Source organism: Diplotaxodon limnothrissa, linkage group LG3 (genome assembly GCF_057381915.1).
Source record: "Diplotaxodon limnothrissa isolate DT_005_m linkage group LG3, D_limnothrissa_male_GT1.1, whole genome shotgun sequence".
NCBI classification, from domain to species: domain Eukaryota; kingdom Metazoa; phylum Chordata; class Actinopteri; order Cichliformes; family Cichlidae; genus Diplotaxodon; species Diplotaxodon limnothrissa.
This window is the reverse complement of record NC_140598.1, coordinates 27239188-27258549: the sequence shown is the minus strand read 5'-3', so window position 1 is coordinate 27258549 and position 19362 is coordinate 27239188. Positions and strand designations below refer to the sequence as shown.

Sequence of the window (19362 nt, the reverse complement as noted above, 5' to 3'; positions counted from 1 at the left end):
TAACCATGTGTAAACTGTTTCTGCTTCTCATAATTACAGACCTGCCTCTCAGAGGTAGTGGATCAGAATCGTTGGACAATTGGTCCAATTACATTATTCTGTATTCTTCCTCCCTGTTACATTGATAAAGCTGCCTCTGTTTTTTATCAACTACAGTGCAGGCTAACCTGGAGGTTAGCAGCTCACAATATGACCTCACATTTGAACTAGTTCTAAATCAAGGAGTCCGTCTACCTTCACCAGAGCACAACATAGACACAGTAGTCCTGATGCTCAGTCAAGGGTGATTCTGTTCATCTGGACATTTTCAGTGGGAGAAACGTTTCGTCACTCATCCAACTTCAGTCTCAGCTGAGTCAGAAATCAGGAAGAGGGTTTATTGCCAAATGTTGAGCAGATTTACAACATTAGGAAATTGCTATGGCTCTTTGTGCAAACATACGATAAAACAGACACTTGAATAAAAATAAAATGTGAGAAACAGATTGAGATGAGTATACATACATATATATATGTGTGTGTGTGTGTGTGTGAATGGGTGAATGAATGTAGTGTAAAGCGCTTTGGGGTCCTTAGGGACTAGTAAAGCGCTGTACAAGTCCAGGCCATTTACCATTTATATGGTAGATGGCCTGCAGTTTGATGCAAAATGCTACAATAAAAAATGTCAGTAAAATATATCATATAGGAGACACACACAGTGATATTTGAGAAGTGAAAATTTTTATTGTGACAACCCATGATTTATACAGGAAAATAATGACAATTAACAAGGTTGCCCAAACTTTTGCATCCTACTGTATATACATACATATAAATGGTAAATGGCCTGGACTTGTATAGCGCTTTACTTAGTCCCTAAGGACCCCAAAGGAGGATTGCCAGGATTTATGCTATGTAATGTACTGTTTATTAGATTGTGGAAACCTGCAGTCAGCTGAGGGTGAACACGTCACTTGGATGAGTGGTAAGGTTTCTCCCACTAAAAACGCTACGTGCAGATGAACAGAATCAAATTTAGGGATAAACATGTCAGGTCAACCGGCGAGGACTTGAGTTAAAATGAATAAATAGTAATTAAATTTAAAAAATCATAATAGAAAGCCAAAACAAAAACATAAAATGTTTTTGACTCCTTTTTAACATAGTCATCAGAAATTATACAGAAAACAAGTAGTTTACAGAGTCCTCCTTTCTCCATGGTTTGGGCTTTTCAGCTGTGGCCACACACTTCATACTTCAAACTCAGTTGTGTTGAAACCTCACTTTGATGATCTGCTTGTATCCATGTTAGTATTTAAAGTCCAACTTCTCCCTCTAGTGGCCACAAATAAACCATGTGTGAGGATGGTGTTAATGTAAAATGTGAATCATAGTGTTCCAGTCAGTCATCAGTGTGTCTCTGCACAGCTGTAATTAAAATGTGTTCAGAGGGCCTCAGTGTCTGAATGGTTCCAGTTCAGCTCCATAACAGCAGCGTCCCTGGTTTGATTCCTGTGTTTCAGCTCATATCTGCCTCTCTCACTGAGGGGGACGTCCACTACATGGACATGGATTTGTTCATCAACCAAACTACAGATCACTGAGATCTGAGTCAAGGATTTTAGGGGCATCACAAACACGAATTGTAATCACACTGATGAAACTCAGATTAAGTTAAACCAGTGCTCACTTATGTAACATATGTGTTAAATACTTTTGAATTTCACCCAAAACACATTTTTTTGGATTAAATATGTCATTTTGCATCTCAGTCTCCTACCTGTGTGATCTGAGTCTGTGTGCGTTCGTGTGTGTGTGCGCTGCGTGGTGATGTAGGCGCGTGCATGTGTGCCCCGCTCACACCGCTGAGGTGCACTGGTAGTCGCGTGACACACACAGAACAGACGCAGTCCATGTAGTGGACTGAGGGGAACAAATCAACCAAAATCAAAAGTTTGGTTGATTTGTTCATCAACCAAACTACAGATCACTGAGAGCAAAGGAGATCTAACGTGTTTCTGATTTTTCTATCCAGCTGTGTTTATTGCCAAATGTCTGAGGAAAGATTGTTTATAATGGAGCACTGTAACAAAAAATATTTTCCCCCAGGGATCAATAAAGTATTCTGATCTGATTCTGATTGAAGCTCATTGCATTAAAAGATACATGTTTACAGTTTGTATCTTGCATTTTTATAAGAATTTAGTTACCCAGTGTGTTTGAACCAATAGAAAGCTGGTGCTCAGAGGAAGAGGGCGGGTTTTACTAGGTGTCAGTGAGAGAAATGAAAAAAAGCTCAAATGAGTGAGAAGGACGATGAAGGAAACATCTGTGCTGTGTCTGCTCTGTAAGTAGAATCTCTGTGTTTGTTTGAATTCTTGTACTTTGACTGTCTGCTCTCCTGATAACTGATGATGGAGGAGAAGACATGGAAAACAAATCAGGCTGAATTCAAGTTCAAACACCACGAGGACCAACTGCAGGTCTGAACTGACTCTTTATCTTTGCTCAGCAGTCGAGGAAACACAGTAGGCAGTGAAAAGCTGAAATTGAAATGAAAGCCTTTATTGTCATTATCCACAGTATAACAAGATTTTAAAAAGCTCCATAAAAGTGCACATGTACTTAGCACACTATAAAAAAATATGCAATAATATGGTAAAATGGCAAATGGCCTGTATTTGTATAGTGCTTTACTAGTCCCTAAGGACCCCAAAGTGCTTTAGACATCCAGTCATCCACCCATTCACACACTTTGGCCTGGGGTAGCCACCCTGGGGCGCACTGACAGAGGCGAGGCTGCCGGACATTGGCGCCACCGGGCCCTCTGACCACCACCAGTAGGCAACGGGTGAAGTGTCTTCCCGAAGGACACAACGAACGAGACTGTCTGAACCGGGGCTCAAACCGGCAACCTTCCAATTACAAAGCAAACTCCCAACTCTTGAGCCACGATCAACAATGATATAACTATACAAATAATATAAATACAAATACACAGCCAGCCAGCGAATGATGACACAGATGATTTGAGCACAATTTTTAGTGCAAATTACTTTTGTGCAAGTTTAAGCTTTGGGGAAGAAGCTATATCCGAGTCTGTTTGCTCTAGCCTTGATCTGAAGCGCCACAGGGCAGTAGGTTAAAAAGATGGTTGTGTACTTGAAGATGTTTCTGGCCCTGCTGAGACAACGGGAGTTATAGATGGCAGACAAGAAGGGAAGGGGCAGCCAATGGTTTTTCTTGCTGTGTTTACCACCGTCTGAAGTCTCTTCCTGTCTGCCTTCTTGAAGCTAGCGTGCCACACTGCCACTGCATAGGTCAGCAGGCTCTCGGTGGTGCATTTGTAGACGGTCACCAGCAGTGAGGTGTTTAGTTGCTCCTTCCTGAGCACCCTTAGAAAGTGTAGTCAGTGCTAGGCCTTCTTAACCAGCGCTGTGATGTTAAATTTTAAGGATTTCACTCGCTCTACACATTCACCGTTGATGGGCAGGGGCATTTCTGTTTCGCCTGAAGTCAAGGATGATGTTAGGGTCAAATTAATTAATGTTGTCAGTTCTTACACATGCATAGACATGCATACACATGCACAATGCCTCATCTTTTGTAACCATTGGGGGGGTTTACGGTGGGAGGTGCTTGTGTTGTGTTGTGTATTGTAACAGTTTATAACAGCAGCGAGGAGAGCTGCTCTTTGAAGGACTTCAGCTGGAGACAGGTGAGGAGTATCAAGCGCCACCGCCTGGTTCAACCAAGCCGTCACTTGTTAGCGAGTAAAAGACCAGTTGATGATGTTCAGTCTTGGTTTCGTTCTTCATGAGGAATAAGTCTCTAAACTAGTGAGGCCTGTGGAAACACAGACTCAACAGATGAGTTCCTTGGTCTTGGAGATGTTAAATGAGAGGTTGTTTAATGCACACTATTCTCCAAGTTTCAGGACCTAATCTCTGTAAGCCGCTTCATTTCCCCTGTGATCTGCCCCACCACCGTTGCATCATTGGCAAATTTGTCAATGATGTTGTCTGGGTGAGTGGGACTGCAGCCAGATGTGTAGAGGGAGTAGAGTAGTGTGCTTAGTACACAACCCTGGAGAGAGCTGATGCTGAGAGTGTGAGGGGAAGAGAGGTCAGGATCCAGATTGACTCGCTGGGGTTGGTTGACCAAAAAAGTGGCGGGAGCCACCCACTTGCTCTTGCATAGAGGATGTACAAATTAGTCTTTCAGTCGTTTACTCATTATGTGGACACAGCTCTATAGTGAAAACATGGGTTTACTGTGGTATTTAAAAGTTGTAGTACTGACCTGTACTGACCGTATAACAGGTTTGATAAACTTGAACTGTACTGTGACCCTGAAGTCAATAATTCTGCAAAAGAAAAGAACAACAATGTTGCTGTAAAAAATCAGGAACGTGAGTTTGTGTGTTTGTCAGCTGTTTGTGTGGAGTTGTTCTTTATGTTCACCTCAAATCAACCTGAGTGTCATTTCTCTTTAGTTCTGATCTCACTGCTGAGCTGCACAACAAACCAAGGTCAGTAACCTTCTTCTGTCACAGTTTAAACCTGAGAAATGCTCACTGATATGACCTGATTGAGTTCATGTTTCACAATGGAGCTCACATATAAAACTGATGTAATTAAACAGCTCTCTGGAAAACGTTTAAAAGATCATAAGTTTTTCATTTCATCCCTCACAGCTCGTCTGACTGTGAGTCCCAGCAGCTCTCAGTTCTTTGAAGGAGACTTTGTGTCTCTGAGCTGTGAGGAGGACGACAGCTCTGCTGGATGGACTCTGAGGAGAAACACAAGCAATTTACAGAGGACTCAGTGTGGAACTGAATGGGGAAAACCAGCTGGTTCTTCCTGTAACATGAGCTATATCTTAACACAGGACAGTGGAGTTTACTGGTGTGAGTCCAGAGAGGGTCCCATCAGTAACATGGTTAACCTGACAGTCACTGGTAAGCTGAGTGTGTGGAGTTAGTGTTGATGAAGCTGTGTGTAAATGGATGAAATGCTGTAGTTTGTCTCTGTGTTGAGGTGGATCAGTGATCCTGCAGAGTCCTGTCCTCCCTGTGATGGAGGGAGATGACGTCACTCTGCTCTGTAAAACAAAGACCACTCCCCCCAACCTCACAGCTGCTTTCTATAAAGATGGCTCCCTCATCAGGAAGCAGCCTACAGGTCACATGACCATCCAGCATGTTTCCAGGTCTGATGAAGGCCTCTACAAGTGTGACATCAGCGGTCATGGAGAGTCTCCATCCAGCTGGATCACTGTCACAGGTGACACACTCACCTGTCTGTGTTTCTGCAGCTTTCAACATTCACAATGTGACGACAACTTAATGACTGTGTTTGCTTTATTTTAGAGAAACACACCACCACACCTCCACCTGGTTCCACCTCCATCATTCTTCCTCCATCACTCTCTCCTCCTGTTCTCTCTGTGTTGTCATGTGTTGGATCAGTCTGTGTTGTGGTTCTACTGGTGTTACTGGTTCTGCTGGTGAAACGATGTGTTCACAGGAAACCTGAAGGTGAGACTCAGAATTCTGAAATTTACAACTGGGGTTTTTGTTTGCTGAGTAATCTACACTTTTAATTTTGATTACATGTCTTTGATGGTAGAGTTAAAAATGTACAGCAACATTTAACAGTGAAAAACAGCCTTTCAAACAGAGGAAATATTTTTGTAGTTTTATAAACTGTGTTTTGCACTGATTGCTGGTTGATGCTTGCCTCAGTGTCGGTCATCTTGTAAGCTTGTAAGCAGGTAGATGTAGGTGTATACGTGGCCCTACTGGGAATTATTCACTGGTAGTAAAACAATGCACAATACCAGATGCACTGGACATTTTGCTTGGTTGCCACACTCCAACTACCCCACCCATTCTGCCAGTGAGGCGTATTAATTTGCTTTCCAGTCCAGTAGGTGGTGCATCACTGAAAGCACATATAAGGAATCCTATGAAATTCCAAACACAACAAAATAAAAATTTGAAAACTTTCTAACAGCTGCCCTCAAATGTATAAAGTACATTTGAATATTTGAAATGCTCTCAGGTTTGAGTTCAGTCTCTGGTTAACAACCTGTGGCAGTAATCCACCTGGCTACTCCATTAGCAAATGGCTGGGGGTCTCTGGATCAAGATAAGAAACGCTGGAGGATACATAGCTTGATGGCTTTGAATTTAGCATGCCCTCCAGTTCAATCAACAGATTCCTAAGAACATCCTCAGCCACAGGTTGGATACCAACAGTTACATAGAGCATTGTCTTAATAGAGTAACTTTCCTTTCCGGCAAACCACCAAAGTGTGGGGCACTAGTTGTGTTAAATTTAAAGTAAATCTTCTGCTTGGTAAGGATCTGTTGCAAACTGGCAGATCACTCAGTAATTGCTTTCTGTAGCTCCCTTTTAGCTTCCCAAAAGTTAGTGCCTCAATCTGAGATAATCTCTGTGGGTTTTCCTTTGTGAGCAATAAATGTTCTTTCATCATTGTTGTTTCTGGCTGAATTAACATACCTCCATGCATATGGGTCAGGTCTGTCTTCATCTAGCTGTGCCCCTGTCACAGCAGTGCAAAGCTCCAGGCAAGGGATGGATGACTTTATTTTGGCCATAGACAGTTTTTAGGGATGCAACTGACTCATAGGCCTGCTTAGAAGCATCACATTAGGCATGACTGGCTAATGAAAAGGGGAGTTTATTAACAGAGGGTTCGACACTCACTACCAAGTTCAATCACATTCTTGCCAGGAAGACTCATTTTACAAGAGTGAGCCTGTATGCAGTCCTTCCTGCTACCACTATACATTATTAGTCCTTCAAGCTGGATGTCGTATCTTTTCCTAGAATCCGAAGAAGCTTTTCAATATGCAGGCGATCTTCTCTCAGGCAGAAGCACTCAGCCAAATACACCCACGTGCCTGTCAGGATTGATATTTTTTATATTGTTGTTTATGCTTAGAAATATGTAATCATTTGTATGCGGATAAAATATCTTATCCTTATTAGGTCTGATAAGATTCTGTGTGCACTTGTGTACCATGAGATGGGAGGAAGCAGCCTCGACGTTATAATTTCCATTACAGGCTTAGAAACCAGATTGTCCTGTTCTATGAAAGAGTAAGACTTTGCATCTTTAAGTGGTCATTTGAGATACGACCTGTTGCAAGTTCCTGTCTTTATATTTTAGCAAGAGAGTGAATGAATAGTGGTATTGTAAAGCGCTTTGGGTGCCTAGAAAAGCGCTATATAAATCCAATCCATTATTATCATTATTATTAAGACACTCACTTCTCACTTGTCAAGACACTCACTTGTCATGCCAAAATATGATGTATTTTGTCATGACAAACTAATGTGTGTCATGCTGGACCCTGGACCCACCTCATCACAGAGATATTGCCAGCTGCATGAGCTAGCTTTCATGACGATTGGTGATGAGATAGATTTATCAGACATTTGATGGGGAGATACTGGAGTATTTGCTTTATGAATCAGGCCTCTCGTTGTGATGCTCAATCTTGAGCCAGACAGTGAAGCTATGGAGTAACTTCTGAGGAAGTTGGCAGGTAAGATGAGGTTTTCCAGACAGATAGGCCACCAACATGGAAAAATGTGCATCTTCTTTGACCTATCAGAATGGTCTAACATGCACTAACATGAGAATAAACCCTCATGTTAGTGCGAAGAAATACTCATGAACAGGAAAAGACTGAAACAAGGTCATGGATGAGATCGGAAACTATCACCTCCTGCCAGTACTATTTATTTATCTTTCAGGGTTAAACTTTATGCTTCTCACTTTTAATAGACTTTTTTTGTTTTACTTCTTTTGTCCAGAATGTGTAAACGTTATCATCTTAATCCAGTGTAGTTTTTTGTCATGTGTTTAATGTTGCTCATTGTGTGTTCGACTGTGTTTGTGGTCTGTGGTTAACAGAAGCTAACAGCTCTGCAGTCGTCCAACATCCTGTCTCAGATTTTTGAAAAAGTTGCAGGTGTGAAACCACAGTTAAACTCAATTCTATTTATCTAAGTGTCTCTATTTAAATTCCAAATTTAAATTTTATAAACATAACTATTTTGTTGTTTGTGTGTTTCTGATATGTTGATCCAATGCAAGCATCATTGTGAAAAGTAGTCATGTTTTCTATGTAAATGCTATTGTCCGCTACTAATGATGCAAATGCTTTTTGTGTAGACATTTCTGTACAACAGAGCTGTCTTTCCAATCAGCTCTGCTATCAACTGTATGACCTACAGTGATGTCTTCCTTATTTGTTTTATTCTGTAGAGAGTGCTGTAATCCACTCAGCAGTCAGAACAGAAGATGTCACTTATGGACAAATCATCATCAAAAAGAAGCAAATAAGTTCAAATATGAGAGGTAAAGCTGCTTTTCTTCCAAAATGCCCTTTCTTTACAGACATGATCCTTTACAGACAACTGCCATACCATAATTTATTTATATAGCACTTTAAAAACAATACAAGGTCAACAAAACTGCTGTACAGCAGACATATAAGAAGTACAATAGGAACAATAAACACAATGAAAAATAACAACAAAGTAACAGTATCAGTTACCCATTGGCTCAAAAGCCAGTGAATAAAAATGTTTTTAACCTAGATTTAACGACCACCACTGAAGTAGATTGCCTGAAGTGAAGAGGAAGATCATTCCAAAGCTTCAGGGCTATAGTTTAAAATGCTCACTCTTCATTTAGATTTAGGCACTGACAGTGACAGCTGCTCAGCTGACTAGAGTGAGGCCAGGCCCTATTAAAAGAGAGTTGCATTAATTCAATCATGAGGTTATCAAAGCATGGATGATAGTGTCCCGACTGGAAAGGTTTAACCTTTGACAGACGTCTGAGGTGTCTGAATGAAGATTTCACCACCCCATTTAGGCTACATCTACACTAATCCTGATACATTTGGAAATGGATATTAAAACTGATATTAATCTTTAACAGGGCTGGGCAGGGATAGCTCAGTAGGTAGAGTGGTGGCCCCATGATCGGAAGGTCGGGGGTTCGATTCCCCTGAACAGCTACCCTGAGGTACCCCTGAGCAAGGTACCGTCCCTACACACTGCTCCCCGGGCGCCCAGTGGCTGCCCACTGCTTCACTGAGTGAATGGGTTAAATGCAGAGAGGGATTTTCCCCACGGGGACCAATAAAAGTACACTTTCTTCTTTAAAAATTGAGAGCAAACAAAACAACTGCTGTATAATGGCCTCCTATATCTCAGTTTAATCGGTCACATGACTGCATGATATGACTAAAATGAGCCATTTTTTTTACGAAAGCCTGTGGTTACACTGTCCACACTGTGACGTGAAAATAGTGTTTTCAAATGTATCCACTTGGAGAGCATTTTCAAAAAGCCTTGACCGAAAACGCTGTCTCAGTGTGGATGGAGGGCCAAGATAAACAAAACAAAAAACTGTTCTTATCAGTCTTTACTACCATCTTCTGCAGAGATGTGCAGCTTGTCATTTTCATCGCCTTTCACAATTCCTACATTCTTTTCATTATACTAACATCTGGGTTAGTAGGTCTATTAATTATATTTACTATGTAAGTAGCATGCTGACATTTCCCAATAAGCATGAGGCTGATGGGAATACTATGATATCTATTGGTAATTAGAGTTCATTGGTTGCTTTTAAAAAGTCATCAGAATTTGAGAAATTATAGACTAAAACAGAAGAAGAATATTATCCCTTGATGGTTATTGTACATGTACAGTAAAATTATTGGTGTGCCACAAAAACTGTGCAGGAATAAAATATCAGAATTAAGACAGCAGGAATAAATAATAAACAGGACAAATATACACAATTAAGAGAAAAAATATACCAAAACAAGAGAAAGGTATACAACAGAAAAGGAAGATGGCCCCAACTGACCACGTGCTCAGTGAATACCTCAGGCAGCAGTAACCCAAGAAAGAAGAGCAAAAGGAGTCACCATCATGGAAGGACAGGCTCCTACACGGTATGTACCACCGGCAGATAGAGGAGGTGGCTGATATCCAGAAATCCTACCAGTGGCTGGACAAAGCTGGACTGAAAGACAGCACAGAGGCACTAATCATGGCAGCACAAGAACAAGCTCTGAGTACAAGATCCATAGAGGCTGGGGTCTATCACACCAGGCAAGACCCCAGGTGCAGGCTGTGTAAAGATGCCCCAGAGACAATCCAGCACATAACAGCAGGGTGCAAGATGCTAGCAGGCAAGGCATACATGGAACGCCATAACCAAGTGGCCGGCATAGTATACAGGAACATCTGTGCCGAGTATAACCTGGAAGTCCCGAGGTCAAAATGGGAGATGCCCCCAAGGGTGGTGGAGAATGACTGAGCTAAGATCCTGTGGGACTTCCAGATACAGACGGACAAAATGGTGGTGGCTAACCAACCGGACATAGTGGTGGTAGACAAACAGAAGAAGACGGCCGTAGTGATCGATGTAGCGGCTCCGAATGACAGCAATATCAGGAAGAAGGAACACGAGAAGCTGGAGAAATACCAAGGGCTCAGAGAAGAGCTCGAGAGGATGTGGAGGGTGAAGGTAACAGTGGTCCCCGTGGTAATCGGAGCACTAGGTGCGGTGACTCCCAAGCTAGGCGAGTGGCTCCAGCAGATCCCGGGAACAACATCAGAGATCTCTGTCCACATGTGTGTGTGTGTGTGTGATTTGTTTGCTTGATTCTACTTTTTCAAAATTCTGTATTGAGTGCTTGTGCCAGAATGATGCCGACTGATCAAACTGATTACAGCATGTCATCATGATCATGAAGAATCATGTTCATCAATTCAACCTTCAGTGATGTTCTATGAGGAGTAAAATATCTCAGACTGGTTTAAATTTGGCAGATCTACAGGTCTGTGGACCACATTTGGCCATAACTAATTGTGTAGTCTCAGCCTCAGGTCCACCTTACCTCAACAAATGTGTTGTAATTTTTGACGATTGCCATAACTGAGTGTTAAATCTCACAGCATTGTTGATTTAGCAAACAAGTTGTAAACAGAAATAATTAGTTGGGATTAGGAGATGTCTAAGCAAACAAAATAATCAAACTTAACCTACTTTAATACAATGAATATTTTTTTACTTCTTTCTGCACGTGAAACCCCCAAAGCAACTTCCTGTTGTTGATACCAGTTAACTGTAGACTGAGGGTGATGAGACCTCTTACCACAGTGTGTCCTGGTTTGGCTAACAGAAGTGTTCATGTTGTGAGAACAACATGCGTTGTGCTCTGTGGTGAAGCGTCTCAGTCTGCATTAGAAGAAGATGGCAGCTTTGTGGTCGTCTGCCTCCCATGTTCACAGAAACACCCACCAGCTCTTTCAGGTCAAAAGTTTTTCAGCAGAGGTGGTAAGAAGTGGAAAAAGACTGAAAACCCACAGCTGTGTATAAAGGTTACTGCTTAATATCTGATTAAACCAAAATAAAAATGCCCTGCAAGAGCTATAGTGTAACAATAAAAAAATATACTCCCAAAAAGTTTTTGTTCTTTTTCTAGATTTAGTGCCTTCAGTGGGAGAAACATTTCTTCCCTCATCCAAGTGACTTCTTCAGTCTCAGCTTCTGTCTCAGAGGTGTTACGACCCCCTCTGTTAGGGGACAGGGAGGTAACATACATATGCCCTCACTTAAAACTAAGTGAAATAAAGCTTTTATTGCAAAATTCAAACAGAAAACCGACAGGGCCACGTTCTGCCGACCACTGGGCAAATAATCTGCACACAATTAACTAACACACATGTGAGTGAAAAACTAAAGCTAACCTCACGTGCCGTAACACCACCAAACTCTACTCCAGTTAAGTTCAACCATAGACAGAGATTAACAAGCAAACTTGAAAACTATGAACAGAGTTTGGTGAGCAAAGTTCAAAGAGAGAGAGGCAAAAGGGACAAACTGCATGTTCAGTCCTAAGCAGCAGCCCCCAGAGTGAAGGATCTCCAGCCTTCTGTAGCCACAGGTGAGCACAATAAGCCAATCATTGCTACACGTAGGACCACAGGATCCCCAGGCAGCCAACCATCTATGTGGGTTGACAAATTTCAATCTGCATGCAGGAGGGCTGGCACGGGTCTCCAGCTAGCCAATTGTCAGTGAGTCCTGGCACTCTTAGATTTGCTTGAAGAGAAAAAGGCTTTCTCACTTTCTCCGAGGCTAAGGGCCGTAGCAGCAGGTTTCAATCGTATAAACAGTACATTTGCAAAATGACTGAAGCTGGCCAAATGAATGAACAATGAGCTGGGAGGTCAGTTCTTTGATCATTAAATGGCCTGTATTTGTATAGCGCTTTACTAGTCCCTAAGGACCCCAAAGCGCTTTACACATCCAGTCATCCACCCATTCACACACTGGTGACGGCAAGCTACATTGTAGCCACAGCCATCCTGGGGCCCACTGACAGAACACTGGCACCACCAGGTCCTCTGACCACCACCACCAGTAGGCAACGGGTGTCTTGCCCAAGGACACAACGACCAAGCCGGGGCTCAAACCGGCAACCTTCCGATTACAAGGCAAACTCCCAATTCTTGAGCCACGATCACCCCGTGTGTATTAATATACAAAATATCAGAACAGAATCAACCTTTTCGGATTTACTTACGTGGATGATTGAGCATGCATTAAGACAAATAAAACAGTACTCTTAACATTGTAAATGCAATTATTTCTATGTGTTTAATTGTGCAGGGAGTGATCCAGCTGCAGCAGTGAGAACAGAAACCATCAGTTATGGAGAAATAGCCATCACACCAAAAAATCTTAAATTACTGTAGTCTTCCTCCGTAACATAAGTATGAGTTGTACTGTCACATATTTGTCAGCTAATACTACTATCTACCTACATAAATCTGAGCCTACAGTCCCACATGCTACAAATCCCTTTTCGAGAGAATACACAAGTAATCTTTCTATTTGTGTATACATATCAACACAAGACTGACAACACAAGTTGAGAATCAACAAAGAGACTTCAAAGTGACAGATATAAATGGAGGCTATAAACCTACAAGCCTAACAGCTCATTACTGCCTTGATTACCTGTTAAAGATCAGGCTCTGGCTGCTGGGCTGGGGTCTGTCCAGACTCAACATCACTTTAACATGATTCTCTGGTTCTTCACCAGCTTTGTGGCAGCTGTCTGTGCAGATGTTGTTAATGTCGTTTTAGTCGTGTGATTATTGATTTGTTAAAAAAAAAATTAGTTGAAATCAGGAACATTGCAGTTGGTTGTTGCCATTTACATCTCTTACAAAGAACTATTGTGGTCATCATAAATAATATCTTACCATCTTTAGCTCACGTTACCTGTGGTGTACCACAGGGTTCAATTTTATGTCCTCTGTGATTTTCTGTTTACAAGTGACTTGGTCAAACTTTAAACACCCACGTCTCCTTTCATTGTCACACCACTACTCACCATTACTCCCTGAAGCTCTCACCTCTATCTCACCCAGGGAATGCTGCAGAGAGAAAGAGAGAGAGACTCTGAAACCAGCAATCATGTGGCCTTTTAATGTAATTTAAAGCACATGATCAGCTAATTGCTACAGATCAGTGGGTTTCAGATTTGAGTTTTCTGATTTGTTTCAGTGTGTTATGAAGCAGTTAAAGCGTGGAAACTATGCAAGCTATATAACTATGAGGTGGTTCTCTGGTCTTATTTGGGACTGTGTGATGCAGAGGTGGAGACAGAAGGTCTTGAATGAACTACAAAGCTTGTAATCATGTTTCCTGTTGTTTGAACTGTGTGTGTGTTTGTGTTCAGACTTCAAACCAGAGCCAGACATCGTCTACTCTTCACTGAAGTAGTCCACCAGTCCAACCTCTGACGTCCCCCTAGCACCTCAGACCAGAGGACATCCATATACCACAGAGAAGGAGCTTGAAGGATAGACCAGCCACAGAAGGCGAGGCGTATATATATATATATATATATATATATATATATATATATATATATATATTTTAACAGGGGTTTAAAATTTTGACTTAAAATAAACAATGATAAAATACATTAATGCTTAATTAATTAATTAATTAATTAATTAATTAATTAATTAATTAATTAATTAATCTATTGCCACAGTAACGATGCCATTATTTGTAGTGTCTGGTTTCTATCAGCTGAATAAATTTTTGTTCTCATTTGTTTTCCTTGTGTGGTTCTGTGGGTTTCACCACGTTGTTAGATGGAAAATGTGACTTCTTTCGGTTTGGTTGTGGCTAACCGATACACGCCTCATTTCACTGCAGAAAACAAAGAATAGGCATTAAACCAGAACTACAGCAGTAAATGTAACCTGCCAAGAAGAGTCTCAGTACTGAGTGTGTGTGAAGAGGTTTGATGCCTTTTCTTTAGTCACCCGGAACTAAATGATAAGGGAAAAACTCTGAATGCAGATAATATCTTTCTTTTTCTTTTTCTTTTTTAATTTCAGGCAGAACAAAAGAAACACAGCTTCTTAAACATGAATCATCATCAAGCATCTTTCCATTTTATTTATATAGTGAAGAGCAAAACCATGTAAATACAATACTTCGATTAGATTTACCCATTGTCAGTCATCTTGAGTCTGTATTGCCTTTGGTTATTAGACTGAGAAGCCTATCCAAATAACGCTTTTTGCCATGGGGCGAGACAAGTGGCAAAGGTTTGCATGAACTTGGGAGCGAGGACATGAGATGTCCAAAGAATATCTCATAATGTTGTGGATTGCATCTAAGTGTATCATTGAAGTCAACTCTCCGTGGTCCTGATATTATATATTTGTGATATGCAAAAGGTAAACAAGAGCGTGGGGGGCACTGGTACAAATGTGCACTTTAAGTTGATGATAACTGTTCTAGCTGAACCCAGCAGTATTTTAAAGGTGAAAGAAATTCCCCTTTAAATTCCCCTTTGTGGTTTTATGAAAGCAACAACCAGGAAGACCTGGTGTTTTATTATTGATATACTTTGCAATAACTCTTTTTACAGTGGTTTTGTTTATTTTAATTCTGAAAAATGGTTTTCAGTTTGTTTTCTCCCAAACACCGAATGAGGGACATGTTTTGTGTAGGACACAGTTGTAATGATATTTTATAGTCCAGGGAGCACTTTTAAAGACCTTCTATGACTCTGTGCTGGTATCCGTCATTTTTTACAATGTTGTATGTTGGAGCAGCAGTTTATCAGCAGCTGAGAGAAAGAGGTTGGATAAACTCATCAGGAAGGCCAGCTCTGTTCTGGGATGCACCCTGGACCCAGTGCAGGTGGTGGGAGACAGAAGGACTCTGGCCAAAATAACATCTCTGATGGACAGAGTCTCCCAACCCATGCATGTAAATGTTGCTGAACTGCAGAGCTCCTTCAGTGACAGACTGCTGCATCTTCGAGGCATGAAGGAGCGTTTCTGCAGGTCCTTCCTCCCTGCAGCTGTCAGACTGTACAATCAGAACTGCTCCCAACAAACACAGATGTTTACATCTGCGCTGTAACTTGCACTATTTCATCAACCGATTCACACTATAACCAGGGTTTGTCTCTTATCTGTATTTTATTGTATTTCATTTTAATAACTATACAGTACTCTGTTTTTGGTAACCATTGTCCTTGATGTAAATATGTAAAAAATTGAATGTTTCTGTTCTGTGTCGTGTGTACTGTTTGTTTGTATATGTGTCTTTCTTGTTGCTGTGATGATTCTATTCTATTTATTAATTTAATTGGAACCAAAAGCAGAAACATTGGGCATTGAAAAACAAGCCACATTCAAATGATTTTCATCAGATGCATTTCTTGTTTATATTAGAAGTACAGCCTAATCAGAAAGTCCCTAAAACTCAGTTTCCACAGTCTGTTTCATCACCATCCTGACGACGTATTTACATAAAATTAATCTTTATTAAGTTAGATATAAAACAGTCATTGTATCAAGAATTGCACATATACAGCTTTGTCTTTTCTCTTTTCTACAACAAACCCAGGAAGTATAGGGCTTTGGAGTTGACGTCACGCCGCAGTGCATTGTGGGATCGCGGTGCCATGTCAGTAGGCCAGAAAGCAAAACAAGCGCACAGTGTTGGAGTGTTGGATTCGGGACTGCCAGAACCATGCTCAAAATCAGCGCAAAAGACAAAGGGCTGTATTGCGACCGATTGTGCCCAGACGCCAAGAGACGGTACTTTGGAAAAATTGCGTGCATCAGTAATGTGGACCCGTATGAAATAAGGAAGTGGAGTGGAAACCCAGAAGACCTACCGCCTTTGTCCTATCCCGATATCTTCGCATACCTTGTCTGTGGAGTCAGCGCATACACAGCGAACCAGTTTAAGAATTATAAATCCCTGGAGGCCCACATCCAATTCACGAACGGCTGGGTGCAAGATTTGTCCATCTTTAAGCCTCCACGCTGTGAGTACGTTGTCGTTAAGACAAAGGTAAGTTGCTTTGAACTTGATAACTTTCTAAACAACTTCCTTGTTAGTTTTTGATTTGCACGTACAGCCAACCCATGTATATTAGCCTCTGTTAATCACAGGCCTTTTATTAAAAGTAGTTTTTGTGTGTTTCAGGTACTGCACTCACAGCGTCTGAATGAAACTGCATTACAGCCATGGGTCATTGTGAGCACCAATGGGAGGGTTGAGGCTGCTCACTGCACATGCATGGCCGGAGTTGCAGAGACCTGCACCCATGTTGCTGCTCTTTTGTTTAAAGTCGAGGCTACAGTGCGTATCAGAGGCACCAGAACTGTAACAGACGAGCCAGCATATTGGGTATTGCCCGGAAATATGACCAGGATACAGCCCGGGGTTGCACATAACATTGACTTCTCCTCAGCAGCTGCCCAAAAACGTGGTCTTGATGAAGTCATAAACACACCCTCTGCATCGATAGGCAAAAGGAGGCGATCGCAAAAAAGGCAGATTCCTATTGCAACGCTGGAGGATTTGTCACCATTACTGGATACGCTGCAGAAGCACAGCAAAGCAGTGACTTTGTGTGGAGTCGAAAACTATTACACCAACTACACTACACAGTCACCCACATTACCCCAATCACTGGCGTGTTTACACAACAGAGACGCTCAGTCCCTTGGCCTTCCTGATCTTCAGGTGCACTGTCTAAAGTTTCTTATGGCAGCAAGTGTTACAGAGGCGCAGGCAGAAGAGATTGAAGCACAGACTAGATCGCAGTACATGACCCCTGCATGGTTTCGCTGGCGTGCATGTAGAATCACAGCTTCGGCTATGCATGCTGTTTTGGCTACAAGTTTGAACACTCCAGCCCATAGTGTTGTGAATCGTGTGTGTTACCCAGAAAATACCTTTTCTACTGTGCAAACAAGGTGGGGTATCGAGCATGAAGAGGATGCAAGAAAGGCCTACAACAAGATAATGGCATCGCATCACCGCAATCTGCAGGTACGTTTATGTGGTTTCTGTGTGAACACCAATTTTCCGGAAGTAGGAGCATCTCCAGACGGACTGACAATATGTGACTGTTGTGGTAAGGGGTGCCTGGAGATAAAGTGTCCTTTTAAACAACGAACGGCCAGCATTAAGGAGGCTTTGGCTGCGCAGGACAAAGACATTTGCTTGGAGGTAGCTGCTAATGGTCTTCAGTTGAAGCAGGCGCACCCATACTACTGCCAGGTACAAACACAAATCTTTGTTACGGGCGCCAACCACCGTGACCTTGTTGTGTGGACACAGAGAGACCTTGCTGTGATTCGCGTCTTCCCTGCCGTGGATTTCTGGAAACCGCGCTTAAAGCAAGCACAAGACTTCTTTCGTAAAGTGTGCCTTCCTGAACTTGTTGGGAAATACTTCTCGAAACAACGTGCTGCTCTAAATAGCCTGTAATGTTTCATGTTGTGGTTAAAGATTGATGACAGCTGTGTGGTGCGATGTAAATAGTTTGCATTTCATTTTTATGTGATTGTTGTGTACATGTGAATAGATCTATAATAAAGAAAAACAAACAAATATACACAGCAAAATCTCCAGTGTTAAATACAACACTGTTGAGTGTTAAATTAACACTTTTGACAGTGTTATATGTTTAAAAGTAACCTAGTCAGTTTTGAAGATTAACAAAGACTAACACTGAGCAGTGCTGATTTTCTAACACTGGAATATTTCTAACATTTTGAGTTATTTTCCAGTGTTAGAAAATCAGCACTGCTCAGTGTTAGCCATTGTTAATCTTCAAAACTGACTAGGTTACTTTTAAACATATAACACTGTCAAAAGTGTTAATTTAACACTCAACAGTGTTGTATTTAACACTCAGAGGTGTGGACCCATATAGACACTCTCCAGTGTTAATTTAACACTGGAGATTTTGCTGTGTACTATTCTTTTTTGTTTTGTTAAAACAACTTCACACAAAGTACAACTATTTACAATGTACTGTACATCCAAAGAGTGTCAAGTGTCATTTGGCCCTGGTTTGACAACAGCACTGGGGCACATATTAACAAAAACACAGCAAACCTTAACGATCTTATCAAGAAGTGTTGTGTCTTCAGTATCACATGATAAGAGTAATCGGATTGGCATTGTAGTGTGTAACATTTTGAACTTGTTGCACAAACTACCTATTACTCGAACCATAGCTGAAGCTGTATCCTTTGTCTGGCCTACTGTCACGGCGGCGGGGGGCGTGGCCCGCCTCCTGTGACATCACGCTCCAAAGCCCTATTGTTGATTGAAGTCCAACATCTCCCTCTAGTGGCCACATATAAACATGTGTGAGGATGGTGTGAATGTAAAATGTGAATCATAGTGTTCCAGTCAGTCATCAGTGTGTCTCTGCACAGCTGTAATTAAAATGTGTTCAGAGGGCCTCAGTGTCTGAATGGTTCCAGTTCAGCTCCATAACAGCAGCGTCCCTGGTTTGATTCCTGTGTTTCAGCTCATATCTGCCTCTCTCACTGAGGGGGACGTAACTACATGGACATGGATTTGTTCATCAACCAAACTACAGATCACTGAGAGCAGAGGACATTAGATGTTTTTCTTATGATCTTTTTGAATGGAGGAGTGTGTAGTAGACTGTATTCAAATAGTGGTTACTTTTATTTTGCTTATTATTCACAATACACAAACACAATAGATGCACTCATGTTATAGTCATTTTGTTTTTGTGGCAGTTTTGCGTAACATCAAAGTGTTTCAAAAAGGGACCTATTATTCTATCATTCATATCTTTAAAGAAAGAGAAAAAACAGCCCCAGCTCTCTTTGAACCAATAGAAAGCTGGTGCTCAGAGGAAGAGGGCGGGCTTTACTTGGTGTCAGTGACAGAAATGAAAAAAAGCTCAAATGAGTGAGAAGGACG

General features: G+C 41.5%; 1 protein-coding gene across 1 annotated transcript; it reads left to right on the top strand.

The window, feature by feature from the left end:
• Positions 1-2298: 2298 nt before the first annotated feature.
• LOC146635158 (Fc receptor-like protein 5) lies at positions 2299-13845 on the top strand. Its single transcript, XM_085350042.1, has 8 exons — positions 2299-2329; positions 4478-4513; positions 4679-4942; positions 5022-5267; positions 5354-5521; positions 5758-5767; positions 8291-8379; positions 13802-13845. The coding sequence occupies exons 1-8, from the start codon at positions 2299-2301 to the stop codon at positions 13843-13845; spliced, it is 888 nt and encodes a 295-aa protein (XP_085206168.1).
• The last annotated feature ends 5517 nt before the right edge of the window (positions 13846-19362 follow it).

Coding starts and splice junctions, on each gene's coding strand:
- LOC146635158 (XM_085350042.1), top strand. CDS start 2,299: ATGAAGGAAACATCTGTGCTGTGTCTGCTCT. Junction 4,514..4,678: donor GAGCTGCACAACAAACCAAG/GTCAGTAACCTT, acceptor CATCCCTCACAG/CTCGTCTGACTGTGAGTCCC. Junction 8,380..13,801: donor AATAAGTTCAAATATGAGAG/GTAAAGCTGCTT, acceptor GTTTGTGTTCAG/ACTTCAAACCAGAGCCAGAC.